Source organism: Orcinus orca, chromosome 16 (assembly GCF_937001465.1).
Source record: "Orcinus orca chromosome 16, mOrcOrc1.1, whole genome shotgun sequence".
NCBI lineage: Eukaryota > Metazoa > Chordata > Mammalia > Artiodactyla > Delphinidae > Orcinus > Orcinus orca.
The window spans coordinates 26,887,166-26,901,164 of record NC_064574.1 but is presented as its reverse complement, the minus strand read 5'-3'; the positions used below and the strand labels follow the sequence as shown (position 1 = coordinate 26,901,164).

General features: G+C 50.8%; 1 protein-coding gene across 1 annotated transcript in view; it reads left to right on the top strand.

The window, feature by feature from the left end:
* Positions 1–13,529, top strand: part of ASXL1 (ASXL transcriptional regulator 1) — a 68,117-nt gene extending 54,588 nt beyond the window's left edge. Inside the window, exons 5-13 of the mRNA XM_004272710.4 lie at positions 2,244–2,364; positions 2,441–2,538; positions 3,114–3,207; positions 3,666–3,818; positions 5,031–5,194; positions 5,290–5,386; positions 6,893–6,998; positions 7,284–7,917; positions 8,654–13,529. Of these exons, the coding sequence (XP_004272758.2) occupies positions 2,244–2,364; positions 2,441–2,538; positions 3,114–3,207; positions 3,666–3,818; positions 5,031–5,194; positions 5,290–5,386; positions 6,893–6,998; positions 7,284–7,917; positions 8,654–11,572 (4,386 nt within the window). The 3' untranslated portion in view covers positions 11,573–13,529. The remainder of the gene's footprint in view (positions 1–2,243; positions 2,365–2,440; positions 2,539–3,113; positions 3,208–3,665; positions 3,819–5,030; positions 5,195–5,289; positions 5,387–6,892; positions 6,999–7,283; positions 7,918–8,653) is intronic.
* The last annotated feature ends 470 nt before the right edge of the window (positions 13,530–13,999 follow it).

Genomic DNA, 13,999 nt, shown 5'->3' with positions numbered 1-13,999 from the left:
TTTTGTCTTAGTTTGCCTGTATGATTCAGGGAATAAATTTGTTGCATTGTTCCAAGAACATGGCAGTCAGTAAGCCTAATTACAAGATTAATACTAAAAATATTCTTTAGCTTTTGATCCTGTGAGGAGCATTTATGGTTGGTAGGGAAAAGAGAGAAAGATATAAAAAACCATTTTCTTTTTTATTAACTTAAGTCAGCTTGATGTTGGCTTAAATTAATGCAAATAAACTGATGAAGACTTAAGACAGTAGTCCTCCGTTGTCTGTGGGGGAATATGTTCCAGGACCTCAAGTGGATGCCTGAAACTGTGGATAGTACCTAACTCTATATATGCTATGTTTTTACCTACACATACATACCTATGATGAAGTTTAATTTATGTATTAGGTACACTAAGAAAGTATAAATCAGGCAGAGCGAGAAGTGCCAGCACCACTACGCTTGCCTTTGGGGCCATTATTAAGTAAAATGAAGAGTTTCTTGAACACAAGTGCTGTGATACCATGACAGTCGATCTGATAACTGAGATGGCCACTCAGTGACTAATGGGTGGGCTACGCTGGACAAACAAATGACCCACGTCCCAGGTAGGTCGGAGCTGGACAGTGTGAGACTTTAGCACAGTACTCAGAACAGCATGCAATTTGAAACCAATGGGTTGTTTATTTCTGCTACTTTCCATTTAATATTTTTCAACCATGGTTGATTGTGGAAAGTGAAAAAAACCCCTCAGATAAGGGGAGGCTACAAGGAATCCATGGAATTGATGAGTTAGAATTTTGTGGATTTTCCTTGTAAATTTCTGGCATATTTTTAAGTGATAGAATCATGATTTTACCTACTCTTTTTCACACACTTTTACTCAAAGACGACATCCCCACCCCAATCTGTATCTGCTCCTCCTCTCTCCATCCCCAGTATTCATTCATACTCCTTCCTGGTTTCAAGGTAGCTCCTAAGTTTTCCTTGGGGATGGGTAGAGTTTCATTTTGAGACTCCACGACAGAGACTGTTAGAAGGAGTATTTGTTAGGAGATGAAATTTGGAGTGGAACTCTCCTCTACACTCTAGCCTTGTTCCCACTCTCTTACTTTAGTTTAGATCTTTATCCTTTTCAATAGATTTCTGTCATAATCTAACTCTTCTTCTGCCTCCAGACTTCCCATGGTTAACAGAATGAAATTCCTAAAACTCAGATCATTCTCCTGATTCATATCCTTCAGACTCTATAAAAATCAGTCTTAATCCCTCAGCACAGTGCCATGATTATCATCAGCCCTCTTCCTGTCTCTCTATCCTCCTCACGTATCCAGTTTCCCACACACCTCCTGAAGTCTATGGTTTCTTTGAATTTGGAATGTTCTTCCACATTCGCTCATCACATTACCTAGGACTCCCTCTCCCTCCCCACTGGCAACTCATCTGCCTATTAACTGACTTCTTTTAAAACTGAGCTCAAGCAACACATCTCCTTGGAAACCCTACCTCCCTGATCCTTATTCCCCTTCTGTACCTCCATGCCCTCTTCTCCAGCTCAGTGAGTTAGATGTTCCCTGTTCTGGGCTGCTACAGTTTTCTCTCTATCCTTCCATCACTGTGCTTTGTATTGTTATAGATTTGACTTTGTCCTCTACTCATTTGAGCTCCTTGAAGGCAGGGCCCTGATTCCCCTCCTTATTCCCACCCCACCCACCGCTTGGAACTAGCATGGTGTAGTTTATAGGAGGCACCCCATAAATGTTTAATGAATAATTAGATGCAAAATTATATCTAACTTTTTAATTTATTTTTGGCTGCATTGGGTCTTCATTGCTGCACATGGGTTTTCTCTAGTTGTGGCGAGCGGGGGCTACTCTTCGTTGTGGTGCGTGGGCTTCTCATTTTGTGATGCCTTCTCTTGTTGTGGAGCACAGGCTCTAGGCACGTGGGCTCAGTAGTTGTGGCACACGGGCTCAGTCGCTCCGCGGCATGTGGGGTCCTCCTGGACCAGGGATCAAACCCGTGTCCCCCGCATTGGCAGGTGGATTCTGAACCACTGCCCCACCAGGGAAGTCCCTCTAACTTTCTTAATGTACGTATGAGAAGAACTTTCTGAGAAAAAGAGGTCAATTAGAAAGGGATAGGAATTTAATCAATATTCTAAATCCCTCTTCTCCAAAAGCAATACACATTTAGGAATGACTACTGTGCTTGTAGGATTTGTAGGGTTTTGCTCACCTGAGTTGTGCCTTGCTGTCACAGAAGGATGCCCTGCAGTGGTCTCGCAGTCCGGCTGCAGTGGAGGGAGAGGAGCCAGAGGACACAGCTGATGTGGAGAGCTGTGGGTCTAATGAAGCCAGCACTGTGAGTGGTGAAAATGATGGTAAGTGTCCTTGACAAGATGGGTGAAGAGCCACAAGCAGTCGCTAGGGTCTAACCTTTATTTCCCTCTCTTACAGTTTCTCTCGATGAAACATCTTCTAATGCTTCCTGTTCTACCGAATCTCAGAGTCGGCCTCATTCCAATCCCAGGGACAGCTACAGAGCTTCCTCACAGGTTGGGGGGAGAGTTGGTGACTAGGCTGGATGGAAAAGTGAGGCAGGCACAAGACAGGACTCTTACTCCTGTAGTTAACTGAGCGTGTTGAAGAGTGGAGAAAATCACCTTGGTCTCCACCTGTTAGTACCATTTAAAAGCGGGCCATAGGAAAAGTGGGTAGTAGATCTGAGAGCAGAGCAATTTGTTTTTTCTCTTTACCATGGGTGGATAATTTTGTTTGTATTTATGAAAAACCTGGGAACATTCAGGGAGAAGTATAACAGAGTGGGGAGAACATGAGCTTGGGAGTCATCAGTTTGAATTGCAGCCCTGCCACTCACTAGCTTTGGGCAAATTCCTTACCTGTAAAGTGGGGAGAGCAACACACTCTTTTCAGTGTGGGGTGATGCTTGGCACAGTGGCCAGCACCTGGCTCAGCAGAATGAGTCGTTGCTATTATTGGCATTACCTGCCCGTGCTGGTTGAACACTAACTCTGTTTTACAAGACAGCGAGGGAGACGTGGTCGAGAGGGACAGCTGTTGTGGCCTGCAGGTGACTCAGGCTCCTTTTGTATCCCCTCTGGGAAAATAGGCAAACAAGCAGAAGAAGAAGACCGGGGTGATGCTGCCTCGAGTTGTCCTGACTCCTCTGAAGGTAAACGGGGCCCACGTGGAATCTGCATCAGGTATGTGTAAACTCGTGATTGTGATGCTTCTTCCTCAGGGCCTGGGGACCTGCCTCCCTCTGGCAGCAGCTCTTGGCCTAGGTAGTGCTGTGCCAGTAGAGTCAGGAGCCGTCCTCTGGCAGTCAGCACGCCGTGGCGGTGAGACCCGACCTAGCTTCCGGCATGGGCTCTGCTGGGCGCCCTTCCCCTGGCCTCCCAGGGCAGTTGTGAGGGTCCTATGAAGGCGTGTGCAGGTGCTTTGTAAAAGACACAGTGCAAACCAAGATGGCGGTTTGGCATTCTTACGTGATAATTTAAAGCCAGACCAGGAGGTGGTGATCTCTGACGGCCCAAGGCTGGGCCATGGAAGCACCAGTATTGCTGGCAGCATGTCAGGGAGAGCTGGGAGAAGTAAGCTTGTCTGAGAGCCGTGGGCGCGGCGTGTGATGCTTTTGACCGGTGGAATGCTGTGCCTTCAGGGTTCTCAGGCCGCCACGCCGATGGCGAGAGCGGCAGCCCGTCCAGCAGCAGCAGTGGCTCTCTGGCCCTGGGCAGCGCTGCTATTCGTGGCCAGGCCGAGGTCGCCCGGGACCCTGCCCCGCTCCTGAGAGGCTTCCGGAAGCCGGCCACAGGTAGGTGGCTTGGCACTCATTTCTCTGCCTGAAAGGGGGCCCCTGCAGGCCTAGAGAGAAGATGATGTCTTCTACTCCACTCCTTTACAGTTTATTTTTACTTCGCAGGTGGCCCTCTATTTTTGTTGGTTTTTACCTTGTATTTTGGTTATGTCACATACAGATTTTTCTCTGCTAGACTGAGAGAACTCCCTGTGGGCAGAGATGGTGCCACATTGCTCCTTGTATGTCCCTGTAAGGGCCTAGCCTGTGCCTGCCTTGATACTGCTTAGTGAGTGCTCAAGTGAGTGAAAATTGCTTCTGAGTGTCTCAGTGAAGAATTCCAACATTTGTTTTCTTTCTTCGGTAGCATCCTGCCAAGTTTGTTCTCAACGTCTGCAGTCTCTGTCAGATGCCCTTTTTTATAACCTAGTTAGTATATGGGGTGGAAGCCTATGTTGAATATGGGCTATGCAGACAAGTTCAGTAGTGTGCACCTCCCACCCGCAGTAGGGCTATTTGCAAGGCTAGTATGCCATTTGCTATTTCCGGATTTATTTCTCAAAGCCCCCATGCTGGGTTTTTGTAGATGGGCCACTTGAAATCATTAAGAAGACTAACCTTGGCTTCTGAAAATTAGAATAAACCATCACCCAAGTGGCAGCTAGGTTTGCTGTCTTGTAGCCTCTCCAGCTCATCAGCCTTGCTGAATCTTAAAGCCTCACAGGTCTCTGTTCCATTTGCTGAGGCTTTTGTGAGAGGTATTGACATTGCAGTGGGCTTTAAACAACCCTTAGCACCTTTCTGCCTGGAGGTCAGACCTCTCCAGCCCATTCACAGAAGACTTCTGCAGATTTTTCTGTAGGACGCTAACCGGATTCACTTTTAGACTTCCATCGTTTCTCCCATTGGCTTTGTGGAGCCTGTTCTCCAGCTTTGGAGGGAAGCTCAGAGCCTGCCCCTTGCCTGGTTTTCTGTGAGAAGAGTGTCCCTTCAGGCTGTGACACAGCATGCTACTGAGTCTTGTCTGAGACGATGCAAGCCCAAGTGTTCTCTTAGGTTTGATGGTAGCTGATAGGTTAGGGTAGACTGGATGATTGAGCTCATTGTGTGCAGATAAGTTCTGGGTAGCTTGGGTGCTGCCACCAAAGTTTTCCCTCAGTTGGCATTTGCTTTTTTGGTTTAAGAAGCTGAAAATCTACATTTTGCTTCCTACTGCTTGAAAAATCACAGGTCAAATGAAGCGCAACAGAGGGGAAGAGATAGATTTTGAGACGCCTGGGTCCATTCTCGTCAACACCAACCTCCGGGCCCTCATCAACTCTCGGACCTTCCATGCCCTGCCGTCCCACTTCCAGCAGCAGCTCCTCTTCCTCCTGCCCGAAGTGGACAGACAGGTACATGTGGGCGGCTTCCTCTTTGCTTTCTCTGGGCTAGCTTCTGTTCTCTTTCTAAGTTTCTTTATTGTTTTTTTTTGCCTTGATCCTTCCAGGTGGGGACCGATGGCCTGTTGCGTCTCAGCAGCAGTGCACTGAACAACGAGTTTTTCACCCACGCGGCTCAGAGCTGGCGGGAACGCCTGGCTGATGGTGAGTAAACGTTCTCGTCCCAGCGGCTTGAAAGGTGCCTGCCACGTGTGGTGTCACTTGTCTCCTGGTTTTTAAAACCCAAAACCCAAATACGCATTTTTCAAGTCTTTTTTTTTTTTTTTTGGCGGTACGCGGGCCTCTCACTGTTGTGGCCTCTCCCGCTGTGGAGCACAGACTCCAGACGTGCAGGCTCAGTGGCCATGGCTCACGGGCCCAGCCGCTCCATGGCATGTGGGATCTTCCTGGACCGGGGCACGAACCCGTGTCCCCCGCATCGGCAGGCGGACTCTCAACCACTGCGCCACCAGGGAAGCCCCTTTTTCTTTTTTTTCCAAGGGGTATTCTTTAGTATAAGGCAGGCTTTCCTCTAATAGACGTGGTGGATGTTAATATGCCCCATAGCTCTAAAGAAGGTACAAGAGTATTTGGGCTTTCACTATTTTGTGTGTATATATTCATCTGCATTGCCTCTTCATCATTAAAACTATAAACTCCTATTCTTTCCAGTAAGCATGGCATTGACATACTCGGTAAGTTCCACCAGGTGCTCTGTCTTTTTAGATGTTGCCACTTGGAGTGATTGTTAGCTTCTCGTAATTCAATTTTGTGGGGAAGCTACGTGGGAAGTGCACTGGGAGGTCCCCAAGACTCCCCTCCAGGTTCGATGATTTGCTAGGAGGACTCACAGGACTCAGCATGTAGTTGTACTCATGGCTGTAGTTTATTTTGGTGAAAGAATACAGAACAAAATTAGCAAAAAGGGAAAAGACGTCTGGGGTGTAGTCCAGGGAAACCAGGTGCACACTTCTGAGATCCTCTCCCGGTGGCGTCCCACAGGATGTGCTCAGTTCCCTCAGCAAGGAGTTGTGACCGCACGTAGTCACAAGTGTAGTCTGCCGGGAAGCTCGTCAAGGACTTGGTGCCTGTGGTTTTTACTGGGAGCTGATCATGTAGGAAGCCTCTGTCTGACCCAGACCCAAATTCCAGATTCCCCAAAGGAAAGCAGGTGTTCACCATAAACCATCTGGTTTGCTTCAGCTGTTCAGGCACAGTGAGCCATTCCCTGTCAGTTATGGGGTGGGGACCCTCCTGAAATCCAAGGTCCAAGATGTCAGCCAGGGGCCCACCTTGTCAGCAGGCCTGTCTGAGCCTGCTATGTTAACTTTTTTCTACGCATGGAGTAAGAACAATTCTCTTGTTTGTTTTTGTTCTGATCAATGTGGTGTTTGCTGTTGAAGGACTGATTACCCGAGGGAAGGGTAAATTTCCCTTATAATAGGTGTGTTAGTTCTGTCCTGAATAAGAGCACCATGTGAGAGTTCCTCTGGGGGAGATGGGAGCCAGCGTGAGGAAGATAGTGAGGGTTAAAAAAATGATTTCCAAGCTCACCAAAGTCACGTGTTATTTTGAAAACTCCTGACATGGTAGAACTGCAAGATTTGGCGTTTCCTAAGACAGACCTTAATATCCTTAATGCATCACTTGAAGAGTTTTGTTTCTCTCTAGGCGAATTCACTCATGAGATGCAAGTCAGGATACGACAGGAAATGGAGAAGGAAAAGAAGGTGGAACAATGGAAAGAAAAGTTCTTCGAAGACTACTATGGACAGAAGTAAGGCCCTTGGTGCTGTGAGTCCTAGTGTGGTTTCTGGGGGGACAGAGGCAGGTGTTCTCAAAGCCATGCATACTGCTGTGTCACCCAGGAATGTGGAGATTGCAGTGACTCTTATTTAGCTTAATGCCATTCATGGGGAAGCTAACATAGGTTTTTCTATGGTTAGTGTTACATACCATGCAGATTTATTTTGTTCTGAGAGATCTAATATTTGGGTGTATATTATTCATAGTGGATGTGCCCTCTCTGCCCTGTAACTGATAATGTGAGTTTGGTTTGCAGGTTGGGTTTAAGCAAAGAAGAGTCATTGCAGCAGAATGTGGGCCAGGAGGAGGTTGAAATCAAGAGTGACTTGCGTGTCTCGGGAGAATCAACACGACCGCAGCGTGGCCCGGCCACCCGGCAGCGAGATGGGCATTTCAAGAAACGCTCTCGGCCAGATCTCCGAACCAGAGCCCGAAGGAATCTGTACAAAAAACAGGAGCCAGAACAAGCAGAGGTTGCTAAAGACACACAGTCTGTGGCACCAGACATCCCCCTGTACAAGGATGGGGAGGCTAAGACCGATGCAGCAGGGGTGGGTGGTCCCCACCTGCCTGGCACATCCTCCGCTGCACCCAACCCAGAGAGTTCCGAATTCCCGGTGGAAACTGTGGCTTCCCGGATCCAGCCCAATCCAGACGACCTGGCACGTGTCTCCACGTCTCCAGACAGAATTCCCAGCTTGCCTCAGGAGACCGTGGATCAGGAACCCAAGGATCAGAAGAGGAAATCCTTTGAGCAGGCGGCCTCTGCGTCCTTTCCCGAAAAGAAGCCCCGGCTTGAAGATCGTCAGTCCTTTCGTAACACAATTGAAAGTGTTCACACCGAAAAGCCACAGCCCACCAAAGAGGAGCCCAAAGTCCCGCCCATCCGGGTAGGAGGCTGTTTGATACTGGCTGCCCTGAGCCCAGGCCCCTTTGAGGGACGGGAGATTAGTGGGGCTCCTTTGCAGGGACAGAAGGCCCCCGGGCCCTTTTGTTAATTATGTGGGAGTGTAGAGCTCGCTGTACGAGAGGCGTTCTTGAGACTGACTTGAGTATCAGGGGGATAGGGTTCTTTTCTTCCTCACTTGGTTGTTCACTCTGTTGAAGTTATCTCTAGAGGTCATAATCCTTTGGGGTTTTAAAATCTTTTATTAGGTGGTGGTAGATTTTTTGTGTAGTGACTTACACAGTCCCACCAGAAATTAAATTTAGAAGTGTGGCATATAACAGCCCTTGAGCAGAATCTTCTCAGAATGGTGTGGTGTCTTGGACAGCCATTTTACCATGATTATTTCTTTTTTTTTTTTTTTGCGGTACGCGGGCCCCTCACTGTTGTGGCATCTCCCGTTGTGGAGCACAGGCTCCGGATGCGCAGGCTCAGCGGCCATGGCTCACAGGCCCAGCCACTCTGCGGCATGTGGGATCTTCCCGAACCGGGGCATGAACCCCTGTCCCCTGCATCGGCAGGCGGACACTCAACCACTGCGCCGCCAGGGAAGCCCGATTATTTCATTTTTAAGGAAAATGATTGGATTCTCTAGGCCACTAGGGTCGCGATTTAGCTTTACAGTTCCTAGGTCAGAGTGCTCAGTCAATTAAAACTGTTTTCTTACTTTTCTCTTGCAGATTCAACTTTCACGTATCAAACCACCCTGGGTGGTTAAAGGTCAGCCCACTTACCAGATATGCCCCCGCATCGTCCCCATCACAGAGTCCTCCTGCCGGGGCTGGACTGGCACCAGGACCCTTGCAGACATTAAAGCCCGTGCTCTGCAGGTCCGAGGGGCGAGAGGCCACCACTGCCATCGAGAGGCGGCCACCACTGCCATCGGAGGGGGGGGTGGCCCGGGTGGAGGTGGCGGCGGGGCCACCGATGAGGGAGGTGGCAGAGGCATCGGCAGTGGTGATGGTGGTGAGGCCTGTGGCCACCCTGAGCCCAGGGGAGCCCCAGGTACCCCTGGAGAGTGTGCGTCAGATCTACAGCGAACACAACTACTGCCGCCTTGTCCTCTAAATGGGGAGCATGTCCATCCTGGAAGTGCCGTGTCCAGAGCCAGGAGAGAGGACCTGGCTTCTCCCAGAAAGGAGAAGAGCTACCCACGACAGAGGGTTCCAGATGGCCTCAGAAGTGGGCTGGAAGATGCTTCCCGACTTCCCATTGCTCCCACTGGGGACCAGCCACGCCAGGCCTTACTCCCACTGCCCTCCAAAACCCCGGCACCTGAGCGATTAGTTGAGCAGCCTGCGTTGCATCTGGGAGGTAGAACTGAATGTGGGTCTGGTACCACTTCCTGGGAAAGGGGTAATGAGGAGCGAGGACCCACCATCCCCCTGGAGAGCAGTCCTGTTCAGGCTCTAGCGGGGGATGTTGGATTAGAAGAAGGAACCGGCCAGGCTCTAGACAGTGACAGTAATCCCACTGTGAAGGATCCTGTGAATGTGACCCCCAGTCCCATCCCTGAACCATCGTTGGCCGGTTCCCTGCAGGACAGACCATTTGATGACGAATCAGGACTTGGTGGCTCGGGCCCACCCACGAGGGAAAGTGCTACTAGACAAGAAAACTTGAAAACCGAGGCTCCCGTCTCCGCTGGTGCTGCTCCTTGGATGCCTGGCCTGTCAAATGACAAGGCAGTGGGACAGCCTGAACCCGACTCCAGAGAAGACGTCCCATCTGTTGAGCCGCAGGTTGGAGAGGAGTGGGAGAAAGCTGCTCCCCTCATTCCAGCGTCACCTGGGGGGTTGACCGCTGAGGAGGGTCTGGATCCCCCCGACAGCTCGGCTTCACTCTGGACAGTGCCATCTCCGGGGTGCGTTGCGAGCACCGGCCACGACCGCAGACAGCTGGAAGGTGGAAAGCTGAAAATCAGTGGAGGCTCTGAAGTGCTGAGTCCTCACAGCGAGTCCACGGACACAGCCTCTGACTTTGAAGGCCACTTCTCTGAGGACAGCATTGAGGCCGAGCCTAGTGAAGCTGCAGTGCCGAAGAGGTCCTCAGCGGTGGAGCAGGGTGAGAAACACGCTTGGAACCGCTCCACCTCACTCTCCAAGGTGAACGGTGACCTGAGTCTGGTCACAAGGACAGACGGGATTGTTGCTCCACAGAGCTGGGTGTCTCGAGTATGTGCGGTTCCCCAAAAGATCCCGGACTCCCTGTTACTGGCCAGTACCGAGTACCAGCCGAGGCCTGTGTCCCTGGGCAGGCTTGCGTCCTCGGTGGAGGCTACTAACCCCCTCGTGATGCAGTTGCTGCAGGGCAGCTTGCCCCTAGAGAAGGTTCTTCGTCCAGCCCGCGGTGGCAGCAAACCCGAATCCCCACGACTCCCACTGACGACAGAGCCGAGCCATGACGGCTCCCTGCATGTGGGATCTTTGCAAGACCCTGCGGAAAGCAGTTGTGAGGTTGGCAGTAGCAGTCCCAGTTCTTTAAGAGCTTCGAAGGAGTCTCTTCTACCTGAGAGCCGTGAAGCAAGCACCGGCCTCGCCAGGCTGGAGGCCGCCCAGGCTCCTGGAGCGCCCCCAAAGATTTCCAAGCACGCCCTGAGTTTAGGCTCCCTATATCCAGTGACAAATCCAATGGCTGCCTCTGGGAAAGTAGAAGTGGATTCCAAAGAGCAGTTCTCTTCCTTTAGTTTTGAAGATCAGAAGGAAGTTGGTGACCTGTCCCAGTGCAGTAATTCAAGTGCTGCCCCAGGCACGAGTCCGGGAAATCTCACTACCTCGAGAGCCCCTTGTTTCTCATCTCCAGTTGTGGTCTCCTCGGGTCCCGATCAGGCAGGTCGGGCCCTGGGTGATCAGAACAGTGCTGGAGGCCAAGGGAAGAAGCTCTTTGGCTCCAAAAACGAGGCTGCAGCCCTTCAGTGCCCCCGGCCTGTGGAGCCAACGCCTCTGCCTGCTGATGCCCCTCCCGATTTTCCCAGCAGGAAGTTGGGGCCAAGCAAAAACTCTGTGTCTGGTGGGGTACAGACTGCCAGGGAAGACTGGGCTCCAAAGCCACCGCCTGCCTCTGTTGGCAGCATCAAGAGCGAGAAGACTTTTGGTGGGGGGCCTCCCAAGGCGAATGCAGAGAACAGAAATGTCGCGGGGCCTGGTCCTCGGGAGCTGGTGGATCACTTGCAAGGGATCCCCTTTGTCCTTGATTTGCCCTTCTGGAAATTACCCCGAGAGCCTGGGAAAGGGCTCAGCCAGCCTCTAGAGCCTTCTTCCATCCCCTCCCAGCTCAACATCAAACAGGCATTTTATGGGAAGCTTTCCAAACTCCAGCTAAGTTCCACCAGCTTTAATTATTCCTCTGGCTCCCCCACCTTTGCCAAAGGCCTTGCCGGAAGTGTGGTGCAGCTGAGCCACAAAGCAAACTTTGGTGCAAGCCACAGCGCATCACTTTCCTTGCAGATGTTCACCGACAGCAGCACGGTGGAAAGCATCTCACTCCAGTGTGCGTGCAGCCTGAAAGCCATGATCATGTGCCAGGGCTGTGGTGCGTTCTGTCACGATGACTGTATTGGACCCTCAAAGCTCTGTGTATTGTGCCTTGTGGTGAGATAATAAATTATGGCCATGGGAAAAGTTGTATATTTAGTGTGTGTATTTTGATAATGACGGATCTTAAATCTGTATACAGAATATCATTGATAAAATAGACTGTCTCTAGGCAAGAGTTCTCTTGCCTGTCCCTAAAATCTGTAGTGCTAAAGCCCCTCGGCCACTTGTCGGCCTTCTGGTTTTGCTGGAAGGGTTTCCTGCAGGGCAGGTTGCTGGGCTGCCCAAGGCTGGCCGGCCAGCCCGAGCTCTTGTCACACAGACAGAGCCTGGTGCGGCGTGGGGAGCCTCCTTGAGACTCAGAGGGACTTGAAGCTGAAGCAAGAAGGTTGTGTTCTCCACCAAGGGGACTAACCTACCCGAACTGAGTAGAAATGTCAGTCTTCCACTGCCCCCTCCCTGCCGTCTTTCCTCCCGCTGTTGCTCTGGGAGTTGATGGGGAAGAAGCCAGCACAGGGTTAAAGCAACTCCCAGCAGTGCCCACCAGGGGGCTTCAGAACCTGCTGACCTCAGGGTCACAGTCATTTGCCAGTTGGTGGAGCCAGTTTGACCTTTGGTTCTGTTGCTGAAGCCAGTTTGGGACTTGGCTGTCTCCGAATAATCCACTGGCCCACGGGAGCTTTCGGGACCTTGAATAGACCTGCTTGGACAATGGTCGGGCATAGGATTGTCTTTCCTCCTCGTAAGTCAGGTGTCCAGACGTTTGGCAGGTGAATTTGTCTGCTCGACACCCTCTCCGTCACTTTGGACTCTGTGGGAGTGGGCATCTCCACACACCTGTGTATGTGAAAGTCATTTTACATTTCAAAGCAGTGTGTTTTTCTTATTTTTATATTTTTAACTCTTTATCCTTGGATGTATAAAGTGAACTTCTGGCTTCTGTAAGTATGCTCTCTGCACCTCTAATGTTTTATCATGTATTTATATGTTGTACACAGTACTGGCCGATTCTGTAAATGGATGTATTGTACAGAGAACACGAACGACTCTCCCTTATTTTACGTCTTCGGCATCATTGCATTAAAGTGGTGTCATTGACTTCTCTCCACCTGTGTCAGAGCCACTGCGTGCTGTGCTGCCCGACGTGAGGGGTGGAGTGATTGATTTGGGACCTGCCAGTTGGCCCGGTGCCCTGTCACCGGTCAGCCGGTGGACCTGCTGCACTTGCAGAGCCACGGGCAGCCCGGCTGCTCGCTGCTGGGCGAATGCGTCTTGCTCCTCATCGCTTCTCCTCCGACCTTCACTGGCGGCTCGCCGCCACGTGTGACAAATCACCACCACCAGTGTCAAGTGCTTCTGGATTCAAGGGTGAGTGACCTGGGCAGCCCCCAGGTGGGCCTTCTGGACCTGGCTCCGGGCTCCCCACCTGTCAGCAGTACCTGGGAGCACGCTTTCCTGGGGCCACAGGACTCCACTGGACATACTTTTGACAGCAGGTTAAGGAAGAAACAGCTATGCCAGCTGCCAGCCTCTCTCCCAACACGTTTCCAGCAAGTAGATGTCTCCATAGCTGTGCCACCTCACCCTGCTTCCTGCCTTATTTCTTGTTCCTCGACTTGTGAGTTGAGCATCTTCCTTGTTGAACTTAGGTCTCCCTGTGTGAGTGCGTCTGTGTGAGCTGTAAAATTGGTATGACTTCAGCAAGTCTCATTTCATCCGAAAGGTCTTTTCTTTCCCCCACTTTTCATCCATTGTGGCATTTCTGTCATCTGAAGCATGAGTGGGAAGTTGGCAAAGATGTGGTGGTGATTTAAATGCAGTATTGGCCAAGTCCAGGTTGTCAACTTCAAGAGTCTGTTTACCAAAGACAGGGAGCAGAGGCACAAGCGTGTTTGACCCTCTTCCTCCTTCTGCTGTGACCTTTGGGGCCACCCTAGGGGACAGTTGGAAACTGGTCCGCCAGGGAAAGCACTGCTCTTGTATGTCTCTGTGGTCTTGGAAAAATAAACCTGTACAACCTGCACATGTGGTCTCGGTCATCTTCTGCGGCCGCCCTGCTGGGCTGGGAGGAAGGTTGGGTTGGGAGGCAGACCCTGGCTCACTTCACCTCAGCGCTGGAGCTGATTTTCTAGTCTGTGGAGTTTTTTGTTTTGTTTGATATAGACCATTGTTTAAAGTCTTTATTGAATTTTGTTACAGTATTGTTTCTGTTTCATGTTTTGGTTTTTTGGCCGCAAGGCTTATGGGACCCTAACTCCCTGACCAGGGATCGAACCCACACCCCCTGGGGTCTTAACCACTGCACCGCCAGGGAAGTCCCTCATGTGTGGAGTTCTTTTGAGACGTTGGTCCCAAAGGTGCGACTTGTCAGTGTTGCTGGTCTTCATCAGACTGAGCATGACGTGGCGAACTTACCCATTTATCCACCATGTGGACTGGAAGCAAAATCTCATGAAAACGGTGGGGGTCCTTTTCGCCTGAGAATCGAAGCCG